This window comes from Protopterus annectens, chromosome 5.part0 (genome assembly GCF_019279795.1).
Source record: "Protopterus annectens isolate FY-2018-M chromosome 5.part0, PAN1.0, whole genome shotgun sequence".
Taxonomy (NCBI): domain Eukaryota; kingdom Metazoa; phylum Chordata; order Ceratodontiformes; family Protopteridae; genus Protopterus; species Protopterus annectens.
The window spans coordinates 1,290,287,429-1,290,308,928 of record NC_056735.1 but is presented as its reverse complement, the minus strand read 5'-3'; the positions used below and the strand labels follow the sequence as shown (position 1 = coordinate 1,290,308,928).

At 34.0% G+C, this 21,500-nt stretch overlaps 1 protein-coding gene across 1 annotated transcript in view; it reads left to right on the top strand.

The window, feature by feature from the left end:
* Positions 1-21,500, top strand: part of LOC122802354 (ankyrin and armadillo repeat-containing protein-like) — a 1,115,117-nt gene that overhangs the window by 437,301 nt on the left and 656,316 nt on the right. Inside the window, exon 9 of the mRNA XM_044071991.1 lies at positions 20,056-20,278. Within this exon, the coding sequence (XP_043927926.1) occupies positions 20,056-20,278 (223 nt within the window). The remainder of the gene's footprint in view (positions 1-20,055; positions 20,279-21,500) is intronic.

The window sequence follows — 21,500 nt, the reverse complement described above, 5'->3', positions numbered from 1 at the left end:
TACAAATGATTGACCATATGGCTTGAGAGTTGGTGTTGAATGTGGTAACAAAACTTAAAATAAAATTAGGTTCATCTTTCCTGTTTAGGTACATTTGTTGGTCATTATTTGAAACACTTGTGCTGGCTGTTGTACAGATAACATCAGGGGGTATGGTTGTACCATTATCTTCACAAAGTGTAAGACTAGTTTGATTAAGGAGAGGTTTGTAAAAATCATCAGTCCTTTTCTGACTGACTTCCCGTATAAGCTCATTAATTAAATTGAGAGGGTAACCACGATTGATAAACAGATTTTTTTAAAATGTGCATTCTTTACAGAAGTCAGAAAAGGAACTACACATTCTACTTGCTCTAACAAGTTGGCCTTTAACTATAGACCACTTCTGTTTGAACGGGTGAGCGCTAGAAAAATGCAAAAATGAATTGACATAAGTAGGTTTCCTAAAGATACTAGCTGTCAGCATCTTTTTTTTAAATCTTTAGTTAATTTGACATCCAAGTAATCGATTTCTGTAGTGGAAAATTTGAAAGTAAATTTCAAAAATTCAGTAGTTTCATTAATGGATTTCACAAAATCAACTGCAGCTCCCAAGTCATCCTTAAATAGAATGAAAATATCATCCAGAAATCTAGTGTAAAAGGAGACTTTCTCCATTAAATCTGGTCTATTAAATAGGAAGTGTTTTTCCCAGTAAGCGACAAAGAGATTAGCAACACTTGCTCCACAAGGGGAGCCCATGGCTACCCCCTGTTTTTGTATGTAAAACTCTTTGTCGAAAATAAAATAATTGGATGTCAAAACAATATCTAAAAGCTCAGTGGCCAACTCTGTTTCAAGCGTTGAAGCCCCTAATTCCGTTAGAAGCAAACCTATCCATTCCACAGCCTCAAGGTGTGGAATGGAGGTATATAAGTCGACAACGTCTATAGTTAAGAAGTTGTTAGAACAGTCAAATGGAATGTCGTTAATGTTTTTCAAAAATGTCCAGGAATCTTTACAAATGGCTGGAATAAGTTTAGTGAATTTTGTTAGAGTAGTGTCAATGAACCTGGAGCAGGGATGGGTCATATAAGAACGCCCATCAACCAGTGCTCTCATAGGGGGATTAACGACATCCTTATGGATCTTAGGTATGCCAAACATAACAGGGATTTTTGGTGGAAGAATGTCAATAAAATCAAGTAAATTCAGATCGATTTTACCAGCCAAATATAAATCCCTGTAGTAACCCCTAATACGGCTATGAGCAAGGTTCACTTCATTCAACGAAGCCAAACCATATGCTGGACTATTTAGTGTGGTAAGCATTTTCTCTTTGTATTGGAAGTCATCAAATAGGACTAAGCCCCCTCCTTTGTCTGGTTTTGTTAGCCTTACAGGTAATTCATTAAGTAAATGTAGTCCTAATAACTGTTCCTTAGTAATATTAAATTTAGGGAAACCAGCTCTATACTGAAAAGAAGAGTAAAGGTGTCTGATGTCAACCTCACACATAGTTTCAAATATGTGTAAGTTATCATGCAGGGGGGGGGGTTGAATGAACTAGGTATTTTTAAGCCCATTAATGCATCAGAAACATCATTACTAAAAAAGAGTTTCAAATTAAGTTTGCGAGTGAAACATTTTAAATCAATAATAGTTTTAGCCAGGTTTCCAGTGAAACTAGGAACAAATGTAAAGCCAAAAGCCAAAAGTTCAACTAAATCAGAATTAATGTCCACAGTAGAAAAATTATAAATCTTAAAGTCGCCCTTGACATTGGTGATGATTTTAGGAAAACCATCTTCACAAGGTAAAACAGGTGTGGAGTTGACAGTTACTTCTGACCGTTCCTGTTGTTGTTCACATACGTCTTGCGGTTCGGTGCACCTAAAAAACCACCTCTATTATTGTTACCACGGTGGAAATTGTTCGTATTAAAGTTCATTTTTTTGTTATTATTATTGGTTTTGATTCTGTTACTTCGTCTAAGACCTTGTCCAGAATGGACAACCAGTTCTTCTATAACCTCAGTGTCACCACCTTCTGTGTCTTCATTTAGAGTAGTAGAACAATTTTTGCCACCAAAAGGTGGACTAGACACAGCTTGTAAGTCAAGGTTAGGGTAAGCTTTATTATGCTCGTAAGCGTACCTGTCCCTATTAAGTTTCTTGTTTTTGTTAGTTTTAAGTTTTATCATAAGGGCATCAATACTAACAAAGGTACGGTTATAATCAAATTTAAACTGTGAAAAGTCAGTGTCCAGTTTAATAGAATTGTCCAAAGAGTTGATCTCGTCAGTCAAAGAGTTAATGTGAACAAGATAATGTTTGACTAACAAGTTAAGCAACTGAGCTCCTTGTTCTTGGAAGAGAGCCTGTAAATCAGTGTAAAAAAGATTATCATTAAGTATACCCGAGGGTGAAAAGTTGTTCCTTAAACCCTTGGGAATCAAGTTCTCTGCTAAGCATTGTTTAAAGTATGCAGACTCCAACTGGAGCTTTTTCAATTTCAGTAACTTGTTGTCGAAAATTTTTAACTTTTCAGTTATACTTTCACCTCGGGCTGCCTGGCAGCCTGCATCTGGGCCCACATTATTTAACTCACCAGTATCTGGAAAAGAAAAAGCACCAGTGTACCCCATCCATTCGGAGAGGGAAAAAGTGGTTTCACTGCCAACATTCACAATTGTAGCCCCGTCTGGAATGGAACCTGGAGGACACGCCGGCCCAGTAGACCCATTAGCGCCAAAGTTCAAAATACCTCCATCCTGCGGTCGTTGCACTGGTTGTGTCGGCAAGTTGTTACCAGACCTAGAAACATTGAAAGCAACGGAACTTGGTGGTAAACATCCACTAAAGGAAGCAGGAGGTAAAGGCTGTCCTGCCGGAATTAAAGAACAACCATTAGTTTGACTCGGTCCTGCTGCACAAGTAAGAGTCGGTACCCTAGCCCTAGGCGTACCTTGTTGTAAAGCGTCCACACGAGAATTGAGTAAGTCAATTTTCTGAGCAAGAGAAGCCAGCAAGGAGGTAACGTCAGTCCCCTCGTTACCTCTCTCCAAAGGGTCAGTCCCAAAAATGTTCGGGCTGTTAGGACTAACTGGACCACCCGAAGCCATACTAACAAACAAAGTGAAAAAAGAAACCAAACTCCAAAATACAAAACGAGTGCCCAAAAGTCCAACAAACCACGAGAAAACAATCCTTAACGCTGGTTTTATTTCGCATAAAAAAGCGTTTTCGCTACTGAAATATGCAGCTTCTTCAGAGGAAATGCTTTTTAATCAAATACAAAACGTAAATCAAACAGTTTAAGTAGTGCAGCAGGAAGTGACATAGAAAACGTCACAGCTGTTATTACAACCATAAATTCAATTAGTTGAAAACCAACAAACTAAGTAAGTAAAGTATATAAAAAGTTCATATGTTTATATTTCTTATTTCTTTTATGGGTATTGACCATGTCCCATCAACCATTAGAGGTGGACCACAGTCTCTCATGTTAGAGAACCGGGAGCTCGAATGGCAACTTAAGCTAGATGCATTCAGAGCTCCCGGTCTTAATGAGAACTGTAATATTGCAGCTGTCCTTAAGTTAAGAAGTTACTTAAGATAACTCCCTACTTTTGAGAATTGTAACCTTAGAGCTGGTCTATTACTTACGAAGTTACTTTTGATAACTTTTTTACTGAGAAGCTATAGAAAAGTTATACACTTATTTTTTAATTATGCCCCTCTTGTTAATTGTTTATGTTTTAAAATAGGGGTATTTTAAAATTTTTAATTTCTATATCTAAAAATTATGATTTTTAAGTACTTTTTTAGTATTTAGCTAATATAAACATATGAACTTTTTATATACTTTACTTACTTAGTTTGTTGGTTTTCAACTAATTGAATTTATGGTTGTAATAACAGCTGTGACGTTTTCTATGTCACTTCCTGCTGCACTACTTAAACTGTTTGATTTATGTTTTGTATTTAATTAAAAAGCATTTCCTCTGAAGAAGCTGCGTATTTCACTAGCGAAAACGCTTTTTTATATGAAATAAAACCAGCGTTAAGGATTGTTTTCTCGTGGTTTGATGGACTTTTGGGCACTCGTTTTGTATTTTGTTATTTACATGATTAATATTATGTACATTATTTACAATTATTATTTAAACCTTTATACAATATAAAGCAGTTTTATATTTGTAAACATTCCCCCCACCCTTTTCTGCAAAACCAATAACATATTTTCTTTAGGATTTCTGCTAGTATCCATTTCCTATTAAATTTAACTTCATTAAATCTTTCCATCCATATTGCCCATAGAATATAAAATATTATTATATCAATTTTCTTTACTTCTTGTCTTATTTTTCGTAATATCCATAATCCAACATATCCACATTTATATGTTCTATCTTATCCAAACTTTCAACTTTTTATTTTTACATATTTCTCTCCATAACTTCTTTATTCTAATACATTTAAAAAAATGTGTTCCATTGTTTCAAGTTTTCTACAATGAATATATGCCCTTTCTTGTTTTCTTTTACAAGGCATATTAGACTTGACAGGTAATTTACCTATTGATAATCTCCACAGAAAATCTTACTTTCATGCATCTTTTTACACCATATTTATCTTATTCTAATAGATTTCTTCTTTTTTATTCTCTAAATGTTTATAAGGAAAAATGAAATAGCATTCGTTCATAATATTTAAATACAAGTCTTGCCTATTTTTTCAAATGTATTCACTTTTAATTTCCATAAGAATGTCTTGTTTTGATATTCCTTTATTTCTTCATTTATATCATTTTAAGTCTTTTTCCTAACTCCATGTTTCCCAAAGGTTCTTATATTTATCATACAACATATGTTTATCAGCTTCTTTATACAAGTTAAATGAAGCTGAATGTACAATTGGGTTTATCAACTACAATCCTCCTCCTTATTCCTTTGCATACAAACTTCCCATTTTCACTAGAATCAGTCTAGAACTCCATATGAATGAAAATATTATAGATATTATTTCTTTTTCATAATTATTTGCTATCATGTACATACTTGCTACATATGCTAACTTACCTATTAAAATAGAATTTATCAAGTACACTTTTTTTCTTATATGCTAACTTATAAGATTTCCAAAATATGCATATTTATTTCCTGAATAATTTTCTCCCATTGTTTTTTAATATTTTAATATATTCCATTTCTCCGAATACTGCTCCTAGTATATTTATAGTCTCTATCAAACTGTATATCTCCTATACTACCCGTGAATCCAAATCCTTTACTTTTTCTTTATTTATACATAATCCAATTGTCTTTAACTCTTTCTTTAATTTCCTGATTGCATCCTCCATCTCGTTTGTTTTTAATGATTAATACTATGTTTTCTGCATATGTAAATATTATTGGTAATTGTATTTCTTCCATTATCTTATATCCTGCTATAGCTAGTATTCTATTTATTTTACTGATGATTATGTTCATTATTAAAGCAAATATACTACTACTTGCTGGGCATCCTTGTTTTATTCTGCATCCTGTTTTGATTTCTTCACTTAACCATCCATTTATAATTATTCTAATATTTCTTTCAAATATAGACTTAATTAATTTAATAATTCTATCACTTATATTAAAAGCTTCTAATATCTCCCATAACACTTCATATTATATTTTACCAAACACCCTACTTAAGTCTCCTACAATGATTTTGGCTTCTACCTTTTGATTTAATTTAAGTCTCCTACCATGATTTTGGCTTCTAACTTTTGATTTATAGTATTGTCTATTACTTCTTACAATCATAATATTTCTTGACTTCCTTTGCCTTTTCTACCAAATATTGTTTGTTCAAGCAATGTATCTACTTTATTATTATTCAGTACTATTAGCCTCCCATTGCTTTTAAATCCTCTTTGTCTTTGTTTCATTTTTCCATATACATTTCATAATTCCCATACATATCTGTTTATATGTTATACCCTTCTTTAACCATTCATTTAATACTTCCACAAAAAGAATTTCTCATTTTCCATATCATTATACATATAATATGCAATGCTGTCCAATCCTGTGGCTGTATCCATATTGATGTCTTTTAATACATCATTTAGTTCTTTTACACTTATATTCTTTTCTAGATTCTCATTATCTTTTTTTAGCATTTTAACAATCCATTTCTGCTTTACTTTAGTGTCCTTTTAACAAACGTTGTGCTTTTTAATAACCTTACATATTCCTTTTTGTGTTATTTTTTCTCCATTATTCTTTATTTCTCTTATTATTCTTTGATTCTCTTACTAATTTACTTAAGTACAGTGCTACTTATTCTTTCTTTCTTTGTATACAGTATCTTTGTTTATACAACAATCTTTTAATCTTTTATTGATTTATATCATATATTTCATTTTCTCTCAAAAATATTCCTATCTCTTATTATTTCCTTAAATACTATTTGACTCAGTTGTTTATATCTTCATTTTTCTCTTCTTATTTTTTTCATTTTGACATTCCAAAAAGCATTTGTATTTTTTTTAAAGCTTATCTACCAACTTGTCCAGTTTTATAAAATATTCACATACCTATATGATATTTCCATAATTTGTTTACTTATTTTCTATCATCTTTGTGTAAGTCTTTTTCATTAAGTCTTTTAACATCTTTTCCTATTTTTATGTATCTTTCTTTCTCATATACCTCTATTCATATAGCTATATGATCTGAAAAAAATGTTTTTGTCCCTTTTTGTAATATTTTCAGACTTTCTGATACTACGAAAGAGTCAATTTCTATTTTGATTTCTTCTCTTTTATGTCCAATGTTTATTTCCCATATGTATAACTTTCCACTTTTTAATCTCTTTTTTATTGTCTTATCATTACTTTTTTCTTTCCTATCCTTAAATTGCAATTAAAGTTTCCCACTATTATTATATGTGGTGGTGGTGCTGCGGTAGTGTCGTCACCTCACAGATAGACGTTGCCCGTTCGATTTTCAGTTAGAGTGTCTTCTGTGTGGCGACATGCGTGAATGGGCATTCCTTCATTGAAAGTTGTGCGTTAGGCCCGGCAAGCCAGTGCGTCAAAATCTACTGCCAATCATTAGCGGACCGGAGTTCCGCTGTGGCAACCCCTAACTAGGAAAAGACGAAAGAAGCAAACAAACAAACAATTAACACCTACATAATTTACATTTTTTTAATATTATTTCTCTTTCTTTTTTGTAACATATGCATATAATGCAATAATTCTATAAACCTTTGTTTTGCATCTTGGGTATAATACTGTTATTCTCCCTAATTTGACTAATGTGAAATCTAAAATTTTAATATTTTCTTTACATAGTATACTTATTCCAGAACACGTGTCCTTTCCCATATTCCAAATAACTATGCTGTCCCATAAAACTTCAGTTTGTAATCTTTCTTCTTCTGTCAAAATCCTGGTATCTTCTAATATAATGATATGCATTTCCATTGATGTACACCTTTCTAAAATACCTATTCTTTTAATATTCTTCATATTATTCACATTTAAAGCTAAAGTATTCAGCTTTTAAATATTATTGTTGTTTCCATCTCATCCTTTGCCTTTGTTTTTTCTCGTTCACAATTATGCTTTTAAATTTTCTTTTCTTTTTTTAACATCTTCTCTATTGAATTTTCCTTCCTTTTACTACTTGCCAATTTACATATTCTTCTTCACTCATATTTATTATCTCTTCTTCCCCTTCTGAGAAAACAAATAGGACAAAAGGTCTAGAAGTGGAATACTGTTTTATTGTCAAATAAATTAAGCGCTTCCATCCAGGTATTAGGGACTTCAGAATATCAACTATAAAATATATATGTATGTGTATACCCCCTTCAATCATGAAACCAATTAATTACATCACAGAACCTTCAATAAACTAAGAAAACTGTGCTTCATCTTTATCTTATAAAAAAAGGCTATTCCAAAACTTTATTACATTAAAATTACACAACATAAAAAATGAAACAATATATGAATATGTGTAAAAACATCAAAAAAACAAAACATTTAAAGGACAAACATGGCTTTTAGCTTCAAGACACTACTAATAGATACTGCATCATTTAGCCCAGGGAAAACCGTGGTTTGACATTTAAGCTGCCACTTCAATTCTTTGAATTCTAAAAATTCATCCAAAGGTCCACCCCTGGGTCCCAAATCCACATGGCCAATTATATATTTAAAATAATGGGTGGGATTATTTTTTATATGTTTAAATAAAGCATTTTTCATCCATCTTATTAATACTGTATTGGTGTTGATATACCCTATTCCTAAAAGTTCTTTGTCTTTCTGATGCAAAACCCTTCACATTTATGACACTTACCAACATAAATAACCCCCTTACTATCACAATAATATCTATGTGGAAGTTTGATAGTCCCATAATGGCCCAGAGAGAGGCTTTCCCCTTTCAGTATATATTTACACTGTCTGCAAAGTCCACATCTAACCATCCCCCCTCCACTATATCATAAATTGAAACTTGTATTTTTTTTTTATATACCACCACTGGCTTGTCCCCAACTTTCCTTAAGTTATCCTGCTCAGTCACAAAAATGTTCCAATTCTTAAAAATAATTCACCTAATCTGATCAAAATGTATGTTAAATGGTAATACCAAAGCCTTTCTATAGGGAATAAAATTCTCATTTCTCAAGTCCAAATTTCCATTCCCTCCATGGTTATTGGTTCTATTAAGTGTTCCCAACAAAATAATATAGAACCCTTCCCTTGTCTTGATTTCCACTTTGTCAAAAATTTTTGGACGAAACCAACAGGGTAACCTGTCTCCACCAACATTTCCTGAAGTTTGCTACAGTCTCAAACAGTTGGTCATTCCTTACCATTCGGCCAGTCTAACATATTGCCTCTTCACCAGTGATTTCTTCTGGGGAAGGAGGTGCCAACTATCAAAATGTAACAAGCTGTTGGAGTAGGTGGATTTCTTATACAGAGTGGAAACAAATTTCCTGGTTCCCCTATCTGTGATGATCCTAACATCAAGATAACTAATAAACTCATTATCTGAATTCATAGTAAATTTCAAAAAATTCACTAGAATTGTTGATATATTTAAAAAATTCATCTAAATTCTCTTTTGAGTCATTCCAAAAAGAATATGATATCATCCAAAATCTGCCATATAGGCACCAACAATCAGAAAAGCATGAAGGGACTATCACTGTCTTTTCTCAATAAACCAGTACTATATTGGCAAAAATGGGGTCACACACTGCCCCCATTGCCACCACATTTTTCTGTCTAAACAACTGATGTTCAGACAAGATAAACTTGTTTCGCAGAATGCATTCCATTAAACATCTGAGGGTTAAAATCCTAGAATGGTTCAGGTCAGAAAATTCCCATAAAAAACATAAAAACATTCTAGCCCTATCTCATGTGGAATAACAGAGAACAAATCCTTGATATCTATTGTTACAAATATCAGTTCATCCTTGTATAAGTCATCTGTTATCCTGGACAAAAAAAAATCCCACAACTCTTTGAGTATATATGAATGTTTCTTCAAAACCCCTTTAACATGAAAATCCACAAACTTGGCTAAAGGGAAAGTTTTGGATGCTTTTGCTTCCATAGAAGGATGAAGTGGGGGATTGTTCAAGTTCTTATGAATTTTGGGGATACCAAAAATGGTGCTGGTCCTTGGGTGTGCAACCTGAAGGAAATTACAATCACCCTCATCAATTTGTTCATTTAACAAATGATCTTCCAATAATAAATCTACCCTCAAATGCGCTTTGTTAATTTCATTAACAAAAACTGCCTCATAGGTATCGGAATATATTAATGTTAACATTTTATTAACATAGTCATTTGTGTTCATCAGCACAAGACCCCCACCTTTATCAGGTTTCATTACCCTGATTTATTTATTCCCTGTTACTTCTTCCAGCAACATCATTTCATTGTTACTTAAATTGGGACCACTTCTGATAGGGAAAGAACGGAGCTTCCTAATGTCATGTTCACACATACCTTCAAACACCTGCACCACCAGATGCAATGGTGGATTAAAAGTACTAGGTTTAATACATCAGTTTACCTCACTGGATACTGTGCTATAATTATATGAAAAGAAAAAAAAATCAAAATTCAATTTCCTAGTGTACAACTTTAAATTGATAAGAATTTCATCAATGTTATCATCAATTGGTTACATGATTGAAGGGGTATACACACACACACACACACACACACACACACACACACACACATATATATATATATATATATATATATATATATATATATATATATATAATGATTTTATAGTTATTTTGAAGAAGTCCTTAATAACTGAATAACAGTGCTAAATTTATTTGACAATAAGAGTGTTCTGCTTCTAGACCTTTTGTCCTATTTGTTTTCTCAATTTGGAACTGTATTTTATTATTTATTCTTCTCCTTCTCTTTCCCCGAGTTTTGATTACATTATAATTTCTTTGTTTATTTCTTGTGTTTCTTGTTTTTATATTTTTATCATATACTGAATCCTGTGTAACTTTTTTCTACAATTTCTTCACTTTCTTCATACTAACCAATGTATGTCCTGCTTTTCCACATTTTTTTACATTTCATATCACATTTTTTGCTGCTTGCCCTGTCTTGCCACAAATGAAACATTTTCGTTTGTAACATTCACTAATTAAATGATTACTTTTTCCATAAAAAACATGTTTTAGGTTGCCGTCTATACTTAAATCCTCTGTTACCATTCACATTAATCACACTAGAGAAATGCACAACATTATTACATTCCATTTTCAAAATAATCCCACACTCCCAATCCACAGTCCATAAACCACTTTCATCATATATTTTTCATGTGTCCATCACTTCTTCACATATTGACTTAAAATATTTTTTTCTGTTCATCTCTCAACCTCAGTTCTAAATTGTATCATGACTCTTCTTTCAGTCTCTCTGTAAAAAGCTTGTACCACATACTCAGTCCAAGGATAATAGTTTTTAAGTTCATATTTTTCTAAAAAAATTTACAAGTATTGTCCTGATTCAAAACTTATATCAAAATATGTCTTCTTGTTGACAAGAATAAATGCTCTTACCTCCTTGGGTGAAATGCCCAGTGGTGCAATAATAGTGTCCCGTGCCTTGTACCTGCCCAGTCCTGTTTTTTTCTTACTGCTTATTCTTACTATGAATTTCCTCTTTACTTCTTTCACATCTTCACTTCTTTTATCATTCTCTAACTTTCTATGCATACAACTTTCTTTTTGTACTTTCTTCTGCAGCCTCCTCTTCCTGTTTTTTTTTTCTATAATTTCTCTCAATGGAGCCGCCACTTTACTCTCTGGTTCACTCTGATTGATCATGTCTTTTAGTAAAGCATCCCACAACCCTCATGACTGGAGGGTTGAAACAATATATTCTAAGTACCGATACATCATCTCTGAAGAGATTCTCCTGAAAGACCTCTTCAGAATCCCTTGCTCAACCACTTTCTCAGCACCTTCATCAGCAGACTTGCCTGCCCTTTCTCGACTCTTTCCTCTGACGTATTCATTTCCATAATAATCCTTATTAATAGAGGATTCACCTCTCATTTTGCTGCCTCTCACTCCATTCTCTTCATCGTCAATCTTCTTCCTGGCTTACCCTGGCCACCTATGCATCTGAAATGGAAATCAGAAGTGCAACACTGTAGAATTGTCTCTCTTCGCAAAACAAGCATTTGTAAGCAAGTAGGAAAAGTTCCATAACGCCCTGCCCAAATTTCTCCTAGTAGCATAAATACCACCTTAGGTCTCCCATGAAAAGTGGCCACTAGTCTAGTGGTTCTAACCCGGTCAACAAAGGATAAATAAATAAAGAATGACATCTATGGTCAGGTTATGACAATTTTCTGTAAATATGTTCCATGCAAAGCTGGTTTTAGAGAAGTGAAATAATTTTAGCAGACATTATACAATTCTTTAAAGATATTCTCATAATAATAAGAGATTGAAATCAAATTCATGATAAAGAATAGGTGTAGGATAGATAGCAGCAATATAGATTAATAAAGGCAGAATTATATACTAGAGATATTTTACGGCAAATGGGATTAGTGAATATTTGGTCAGTAGGGGCAAGAGGGAGGGAGTGACAAGGCTGTACTTATTATTCAAATAGGCATGACAGCTGCTCATATATAGATAAGGAATATATCTCCAGAGAACATATAGAAAGAATACATGGAGCGGAAATGGGAGCACTAATGCTCAATGACCACGTATTTCTAAAAGTGAGATTAAAAGGTATGACTGAGCCTAGATGGATTAGGCATTGGAGATTTCCCTCTTCAAGCTAAATTAAGAACATAAGAAGTAATTACTAATTATATGGATTGAACAAATTAACCTAATGAAGGAGATTACAGCAAAGAGGTGGGAATATGTAAAAAAGAAATAGGGGAAAAAATCCAGTAATGGAGCAGCAGATATCAACGGAAAATAAAGTTAAGAAATGATGATGGTGCAACAGAACTGATATCAGCAGTTTAAAGGGAAAGATAATATGGAGGAAGAATGTGCAGAACTATTAGAATGAAAGCAAAAGGTCCAGGAGATAAAAAATCACTGCATACAACTGAGGTGGAATCTGGTACAGCGAAGTGACTTCTCAAATAGTTCTAGACATGCCAGAGTATTAGCAATAATATGGAATGACTGTCTATTCCGTGGAAGACCCCCAAGTAGGTAGTGAAAGTGATGCAAGCTTCAGAGTCATTACAGTATTAAGGGAATATTATACTGAGCTTTACCGGTGAGACAGAGAGTGAGAGATTAAAGAGAATACCATGAGGGAACAAGTAAGGCAGTTTTTAGTGTGGCTTAAACCTTAAGAAATTAACAGGGGTGGTTGTATAAGGATTGATGCAAAAACTAACAGACCAAGAATTTAAAGAAGGCCTCACTCAGATGTCATCAGGGAAATCTCTAGGAACAGATGGTCTTTCCATACAGGCATGGAATTTGATGAGGAGATTATTAAAATTTGAGTTGAATTTCACACACTATTACAATCCAAGACAATTTCAGCTTTATGGTGGAGCAATGATTTCACCAATATATAAGGAGGGGGAAGATCAGAAATTAGCATCTTCCTATCACCCTATATCAGTTTTAAGTTATTCATGACTATATTGGCAAACAGAATGAATAAATTAGTCTCAAAATTAGTTGACAAGAACCAGATGGAGTTTGAGGGGGGAAGATAGACTCAAGATATGTGATTTTTACCCTCATGATAATTCATAATGCAAACAGAGACAAACTGCCAGTAGTTTTCTGTGCCATGATGATGAAAGTGCATTTGGATCAGGTGGAATGAGATTACCTGTTTAGTGTGCTAGAGAGGATGAACTTCCTATTAGAATGTATCAGGGCTCCAGGGCACAGGAAAATGTTAGGACATCTTTATCAAAAGAGCTAAATATAATGCAAAACGCAGCAGGGTTGCCCAGTGTCCCCTGTTTTATTTGCTTTATGTTTAGAATCACTGGTGAAATTGTTTCATTCTTATAACAGAGGGTATAAAAGGGGAAAGGCAGAAATGAACATTCCACTACTCAGAATGTCACAACCAGATGATTTGCCAGAACTTTGGAAAAATTTAAATAATTTTGGTTAGATTTCAGATTACAAGATAAATATAAACAATGCCGACACTGTACATAAATTTAAATAGGAGAGATGTTCAATATGGTTTTGCATAGGTTTTGAAATAACAAGTTTAGATATTTAGGTGACTGGCAGTTGAGGGGAGTACAAGAAGCCAGTAGTCATATGTTCAGCAAGACAATGCAAAGAATCCAAAGAAATTTGCAAGAATGGAAACATTTAAATCCTGACAGATCAAAATGTACAAGTGCTTCATTGGTGTGTTCTGCCATATATTTTATTTTATGCCCAAGCCTTCCTATGGCCATTACAGGATCATGATAGGAAGAAAACAGAGAAGATGATAAATTATATGGTAGGATGGAAAGGTATAAGCAGCATGGGAAAATATGACTGTCTCAAGAGAGCTTGGAAGGTTGGAAGTAAGAGATATTCAACATTACTGAAAAGTAACCATGATACCATTTATGTTAGGTGCCAGGGTTGAACTTCGATATCTAGGTTAAAGAAAATAAGCAAAATATACCATGAAGCCAAAGATGAAGATCTTTTGAAAATGATGTGGGGGATACATAAATAAATTTTAATACCCTGACAAAACAATGTACAAAATTAGGAATGACAAACAACTTTTTGAGTAAATCTCTGAAGATATGCAGACAAGGCATACTTACTTCCTAGAGGAGCAGCAAAAAGGGAGGAAAGGAGGCAGTTGACTGACTGGCTATGGGCAAGAGGCACCTCTGATATTTGGTACTGGTACCAGCTTTTAGATAAGGAGGTTATATTAAGTTGGGATCAAACTAGAAGGAGATATGGCTTGTCCAAAGGGAAACTGTGTATGCATGAAGGGTTTAAGAGCACATTTATTGAAATAAATTGGCTTAAAAGAAAGAGAAGTGGCCCTCAATAACAATGTGGATAACTGAAGTAAGGCAAGGTAAAGTAAGGTAGGAAATGACAACTTAATTACCTGTAATACTAGAGAATTATTATGCTTGAAAGAAAATATATTTATAAGAGAAAAAAAAAGGTGGGAGAGAACATTAAAAGGATATATTTCTGATAGTTTCTAAAAGAAAGCCCTGCCACTGCCAAGAGTTGCTACTAAGGTAAGGAAATTTAGAATATTCTGGTGAAAATGTAAACATAAGTATTTCTGTACCCTAGCATGGTTAGATAAAATGTTTCAGGGTACAGTCTCAGGCTTCTGGAGATGTCAGGAAGGAGAAAGAAGTACATGGGATCATATTTTTGGGGAATGTAATAAATTAACATATTTCAAAAAGAACATTGAAAGGGTGGGAAGGATATGGGGAGAAGATATAAACTTAGCAAAAGAGTTACTCTTCATTGGAATTAGATACGAATCTTCACATCAATAGGGCAAGGGGACTGTACTTTGGTTAATATTACTTTTGTCCAAAAAGGTTATAACAAGAATCTTGAAAAAAAAAGGAATTTCCATCTATAGCAGAGACAACTTCCCTAATGAAGATCTTAAGAACAGAGAAAAAAATTCTAAAGGGAAAGCAAAAAGATCAATTTAATAAGTGGTATTGGTGGAGGTAGATCCTGTGAGGATAATACTGAGTATGGTGAAATAGAGGAAGGGGATGTCTTTCTAAAGAAGGTAGGCCTCCGGATTCATGGTTGAATACAGCCAAATGTAACACACCAGCAGCATTGGAGAAAGAGGTATTGTCCAGGAGAATATGGGGATTTGGCTGCACTCTCCTTTGGGGGTGGGGGGCTCTATGTTAAATTATTAAAAAGCTGTAGATTTGGTATATCTAAAAATGAATGGGAATTGTTCAGGACTGTTTACATTGACAAAACAATTTGTATATACAACTGCTGCCTGTACAATCCGTTAAGTTGCACATGGGCTTTCTGTTTAGTAAATTCCACCGCAATAAAATTTTAGAATGTATAAATGTAACTACTGTTTGTGAATAAATGTAAATAGAAATTTAACTATTCTGTCTTTAACTGGAACTTAGTATAATGCAATGTAAGCAAATGGAGCTTTTCCCCCTGGGCTTCCACTGAAAATAGGTATTACCCAGTTGAACTTTCATGGTCAACAATGACAAATAAATAAATACATTTGATTAAAGGCAATAGAATTAGGAAAGAATTGAATGTGCACTGCATTCTCTAAATACTAGAACTGAATGCGCACTGAATTCTCTAAATGATCAGCATATTTGTTTCAAATGCTTCAGTTTTCAATAAATGCTTATTTATTAAAAAAGAAAATAAAAGAGATTTCTAGAATATCAAAAATAAATATATAAATAGCAAAAGCATGTGACTCTGTGACAAATATAGCTGAAAGATTCATTTCAGAGATATGACACAGCATTAAAGTTGCATTTTGAATTTTAAAGTGAAATGGACAAATGTTATGAAAACCTGAGGAAAATTGCAGTAGAGAGCATGTGCTATCACCCAACAACTTCATTCATTCTGGATCTGGTATAGTTTGGGGGTAAGAATGTCGAAGTTAGAGGAATATAGGAAGTCTGTATCTCTGTTGCATGTCACAATATTTTCTCCATTTTTTCATTTACCTTTGAAATCCTCTGTACTGCTTTGCATTGTATCAAGCGCCTAATGTAATCTCTTTTCAACTGTATTTGTCAGAAAAGTGGAGTCATCTTTATTTATTTAAACTTTCTGATTTTGCTACTTTTTAAACACTTTACAACAGCTTTCCCATATCTTCATCTTATAACTGCTGGAGTCAGAACAAAAGTAATATAGTTTTAGCATATATATTATAAATAATCCAGCAGAACATTGAAGCTAATAAAGTAAGGCAGATAAGAGTGGTCATTGTACTTCCCAAAGAGATTCTAGTTAATACTTTATTAGCCATCTAAACTAGAGTGGCTCTCTTAAATAAAATATGCTTACATTATATGTGCTTAGAGCATTCAAAAAGGTCAGGTAAACTTGTTTGCTCTGGTAATTTAGATATCAGGCCAGATACATTCTAAAACATTTATAAGAACATGTGCTTTTAGGGTAGATACATGATACTTTCCCTATCCTAAAAGCATAAATACTTGTTAAACTTAGAATTAATAGAAGAAATGTTGTTTTGGTATAATACATACCTTTATTTCTATTAAATCTTTTTGTATAGAAAGCTTGCAAAACTGATCTTGCTTTCAGACTTGCATGAGTTCTTTCTCTAATCTGCTTTGTTGAAGTTTTAGCCTACTTATACATATAGAACCCTATTTTTATCATGGGGGATTCATAAAGGTTGCTGTGATGTGTAAACCTGGTGTACACATCGCAGTAACGTTTTTTGAAATCAGAGAGCTCTAACATGGAGCAGCACATTGCTCTAATATGAAGACATGCCGCTTTTCGTAAGTTTGATTCCAAGGTCATGCTGTATGCTAATGAGGTAGTCCTGGAGAGAGGTATATGATAATTAGCCATGAGCGCTATCCCTGTCTCTCTCTCTCTCTCTCTCTCTCTCTCTTTCTCTCAGAACTGCCTCCAAGAAGGCATATGAATCACACAGATATTTATACCAGCACGTCTAGCCCTGCCATGTCACTGTAGTGAACCTGGCCAAAAGGCCATGTTCATCCATCCTCACCTAAACCAGTATGGGGATCAGGGTGTATGGGGAACCAGTAACCACCAGGAATGCTACACTTGTGTCATAATGGCTTAAACTAATAGAGCACTCAGAAGGTAGGAAGAACTAGTAGAAACCAGGGTAATTACTCTCAACATGGGACTGCCCACAATGACCTGGGGCGCTGAAAGGAGACATAAGGGAGTGAAGACAACTAAGGGACAGGTATAGGGACTTGTGTGCTTGTGTTTGAATAAGTACTTCTGGGTGTAGGACAGTGACTGAGAGGGGATGCCTATGCCTCAGAATGTGGCCGCAGTAGCAGGAATGAACTGCATGTAGCAGTAGTTAACTGATTCAGAAGTATGCAAATTAGCCAATAATAAGTCATTCTTTATTGCAGCTAACATTTCTATGAATCGGTAAATACTGCATCATGACAGCTCCACCTTTACGGCTTAGCCTAGGCCTTTTAATGAATCCCCTGATTAGTTTTAATTGTCTTTTTCTAAAAAAGAAATGCAACTGCGTTTCTCAGAAAACATCTATAACATGTACAAAGATACAGTTCATTACATAAAATATTACGGTGATCCATCCAGAGATTTACTCTATGGTAATATGTAATAAGCATTCATTTAATTGTTCATTGTGCATTAATTATGGTACAATCTGTCAGTCAAAGACAAGGTATTAAATATTAGTCAGAAACTTAATTTGCATATTGCCTAGTAAGAAATTCTGCATTCAATAAATCTAGAAGAACAAATGTGTATAAAAAATGTAACTGTAATTTCAGGAAATAAATCTTGACAGTGACTGAGGAAATACCTACAAAGCCTAGATGTCCTTTATTAGACAGGCCATATAAGAATATTTCTTGGGTACATCTACTGAGTACAAGAGAGAATCCACTAGAAATGGAGAAAAAGGGCTCCATTTCCTAAATCTTAATGTCATAAGTAAATATTGACATGAAGGCCTATCCACTAGTGCAGGGATAGAATATTTGCTTACACTGCTGACAGAGTTCCTAAAGTTTCAGATTCTGGGTGGTCATCTGGGATAGCAAAGATTAATAAAACCAAAAATGTACATGTGTCAGTTGGAAGGTAAAATGAGAGTGGGTGTTCTGTCAGAGCACAATGGACTGCAGTGCTTCTGGTATGCTGTATCACAGACATGAGCAAGTGACAGACATTTAGAGATGCCATACACTGGCCATGAAGGGAATGTTATTAAAAGTGACATGCAATAGGGAAATGTTAGGTACAGATGAGACAATCCTGCACTCCTTGCTTCAGAGGCAGCAGAACTTCGCTCAATACACCATGGAGTGGTCCTGCTAGGTGAACAATATCCTAAAAATAATTAACTAAAACTGAATATTTGTTTTTCCATGTCAAGATGTGAGAAGGGTATCATTTATCTATGTTGCATCACATCATGAATCCAGGGTTCAAGGCTGACTTCCAGTTCTTGTCAGTGTAGAATTAGTATGTTCCCCTTGTAACTGAACTGATTTTCTGCAAATATTCCAGTTTCTTTCCACCTGCCAAAGCATGCTTTTTTGATCACTCTTAACTGTCCCTATATATCATAGCGTCCCTTCTCCTTGTGACCTAAGCCATGACTGAAAAGGGTCTCCACTAGATTAGTTCATTTGCCCATTTAGCAAATAAATACATCAGTATTTGTATTACATTGAAATTAGACGGGGCCTGCTGAGTACCAGCTCCAAACTAAAATAATTAACTATAAGTAGATGCCTTACAATATTTAAAGTGTGGAAATGCAATCTCGATGAATTAAGTATACTATCCAGGGTATCCATATAGCTTCAGCCTTGGTATAAGTGTTGCACAGTTTGCCAATAATTACTTCATCTTACAATATCTCAGATAGTTGCCAGTCAGTCTAGCTGGGAGATACAAGAAGCAAAGTATTCTTTAGCTAGAATGGATTTGTATACAAATTGGAAAATGTTTTCATATTTTATGTGTTCTGTTACATTCCTCAGATTACCTGAAGGACATGCAGATTATTTTACAATAAGCAAATAATTTCCTAACTATATTTAGTGCCATGTTTGTTCACCTGATGGCCTAGAGATCATCATTAAAAAGCATGCAATACCTAACGTCTACTAAATAATTGGAAATCTTTTGCACTGGCAGCCTTGTGACAAAATTACCATAAGCCAGAATGTTGAAATACCATTTGCAATTGACTTAGCTATGGTGTATGAACTTACAGAATGAGAATGGTCCATCCAATAACCAGTATGCACATTTATTTAAAGGTGATCCCACTCTTGGCAGTCTACTGGTAGTTACTATGCCTTTGTGCTGGAAGACCTTTGCTTTGCAGAGGGTCTGCTCATTGAGTCTATTAGTTTGAATAACCAGCAGTGTTCACATTTTAACTCTGGTACATAAAAAATAAAATCAGCAGAAATCTGATTTTTTTTTTTTACTATCCTCAGTTCTTGCATGACCTACACTGTCAATGACTCTTATACAAGCTTTACCTAGACAATGTTAACATGGCACACCTTAATATCTTGCAGTGGCAGCAAGTTATACAGTGCTCAGAGAATGCACCCATATGTGCAAAATGTGGAAAATATGCAGAATATGCTGTAACGCAACCATTTTACCAAAACTTGAAAGGAAATAAAATTCTTCTAATCAGAATTTCATTAAAAATATACTAATCAGTCAGTTTAATGGGAAATATTTGTCAGTGTTACATGTATCACTTTCTCTTTTTTATGTATTTCAGAGTTTGCCACATGGCCTTAAACTGGCTGCTGAGAGAGGACTTGCAGCTATATTTTATACATATTGCCGTAAGAATTTGCCTTCATGCCTGAGTTTCCTTGATGAAGCTGGTTACACACTTGTCCACCTTGCTGCTATATACAACAGTGTACCTGTTATCTGCCAGCTAGCGATGGCAGGCTTTAATCTCAATCAGCAAAGGAGTGATAATTTCAAATGTCATGGTAAGATATTCAGTACATTAACAGAATAATTGTTCTAGGACAAGGAAAGGGATAGACACAGGTTGTCTTCAATTTTAATGATGAGGACAAATCTTAGTATTTTGTAATATTGCCTATGGAACAAAATTTTATTCTAGTTCTTTTTAATGCAACATTTGTTTATGAATTTGTTGGAAAAATAGAAAGTATAATTTGTGTATAAATACATTCATACATTCAACCTCATACATAAACAAATATACTTATATCACATCTTCATCCTTATTCCCATTTCCTATGTGCATGAAAAATAATCATCCATTTTCTAATGTGTCCCAGAGCTTTATATTTCTATGTTTGCACATAAATGCAGCTCTGCCTCTGCAGATAACCTACACCTTCTTTTAGTCCATGTTAACAAAATAAATAAATAAACAAAAGGTACAATAATCAGTCATGTTTTACTCTGTTTAGACTTGACTCAATTGAATTCACTTACCAAGCACAGTATCAGAATTTTATTTTCTTGAACTTTCTGTATATGCTCCAAGTTACCTGTTTCTTCCCCTGTATGGCACTTAATACAGATTTGACTCATTTTCAAGAAGCATATCCCATAATCGTCTTACTCTTCTCAGAAATGTGTTTGTATTTTTCCAAAGCTTTACAGAAATTTAGTGTCCATTTTACTGATAAATGTTCAGACTATTAGCTTGTTATATGAGCTTTTAACATACATTAAGTAATATTATATAAGTATGTTGGCATAAAAGACAACAAGCCTGCCTAATCTGTCCTTAAATGAATTCAGTCTACCCCCTTTTAATTTCTTCCTTCCTCCTCACAATTTCTGCCCAAACTGTAACTATATAAAGTCATTTTGAACAAATTATACAGATTACATAATCATAATAACAATGATGTGAATATCAGTGACTGTGTTATATAAGCAGTAGAACATAAAATGAGAAATTGAAGTTCTACACAAACTTTATAAACTGATATAAATAGTATACAGTTAAACTATTTAAATAAGATGTGCTCTTGGTGAAACAATAACATGCGCTGACCAGGTCTGTATCAGTAGGATCATCATCATCTACCCCCTTTTCCCACTTTTTACATGGGGTCAGGATGCCATGTCAACTGTCACCCTCTCTCTCAATTCAGTGCTACTCTCCTACTTCTTCAACACTCATGCATGATTATCGCAGGTCTTCTCTCACATAATCCATACACCTAT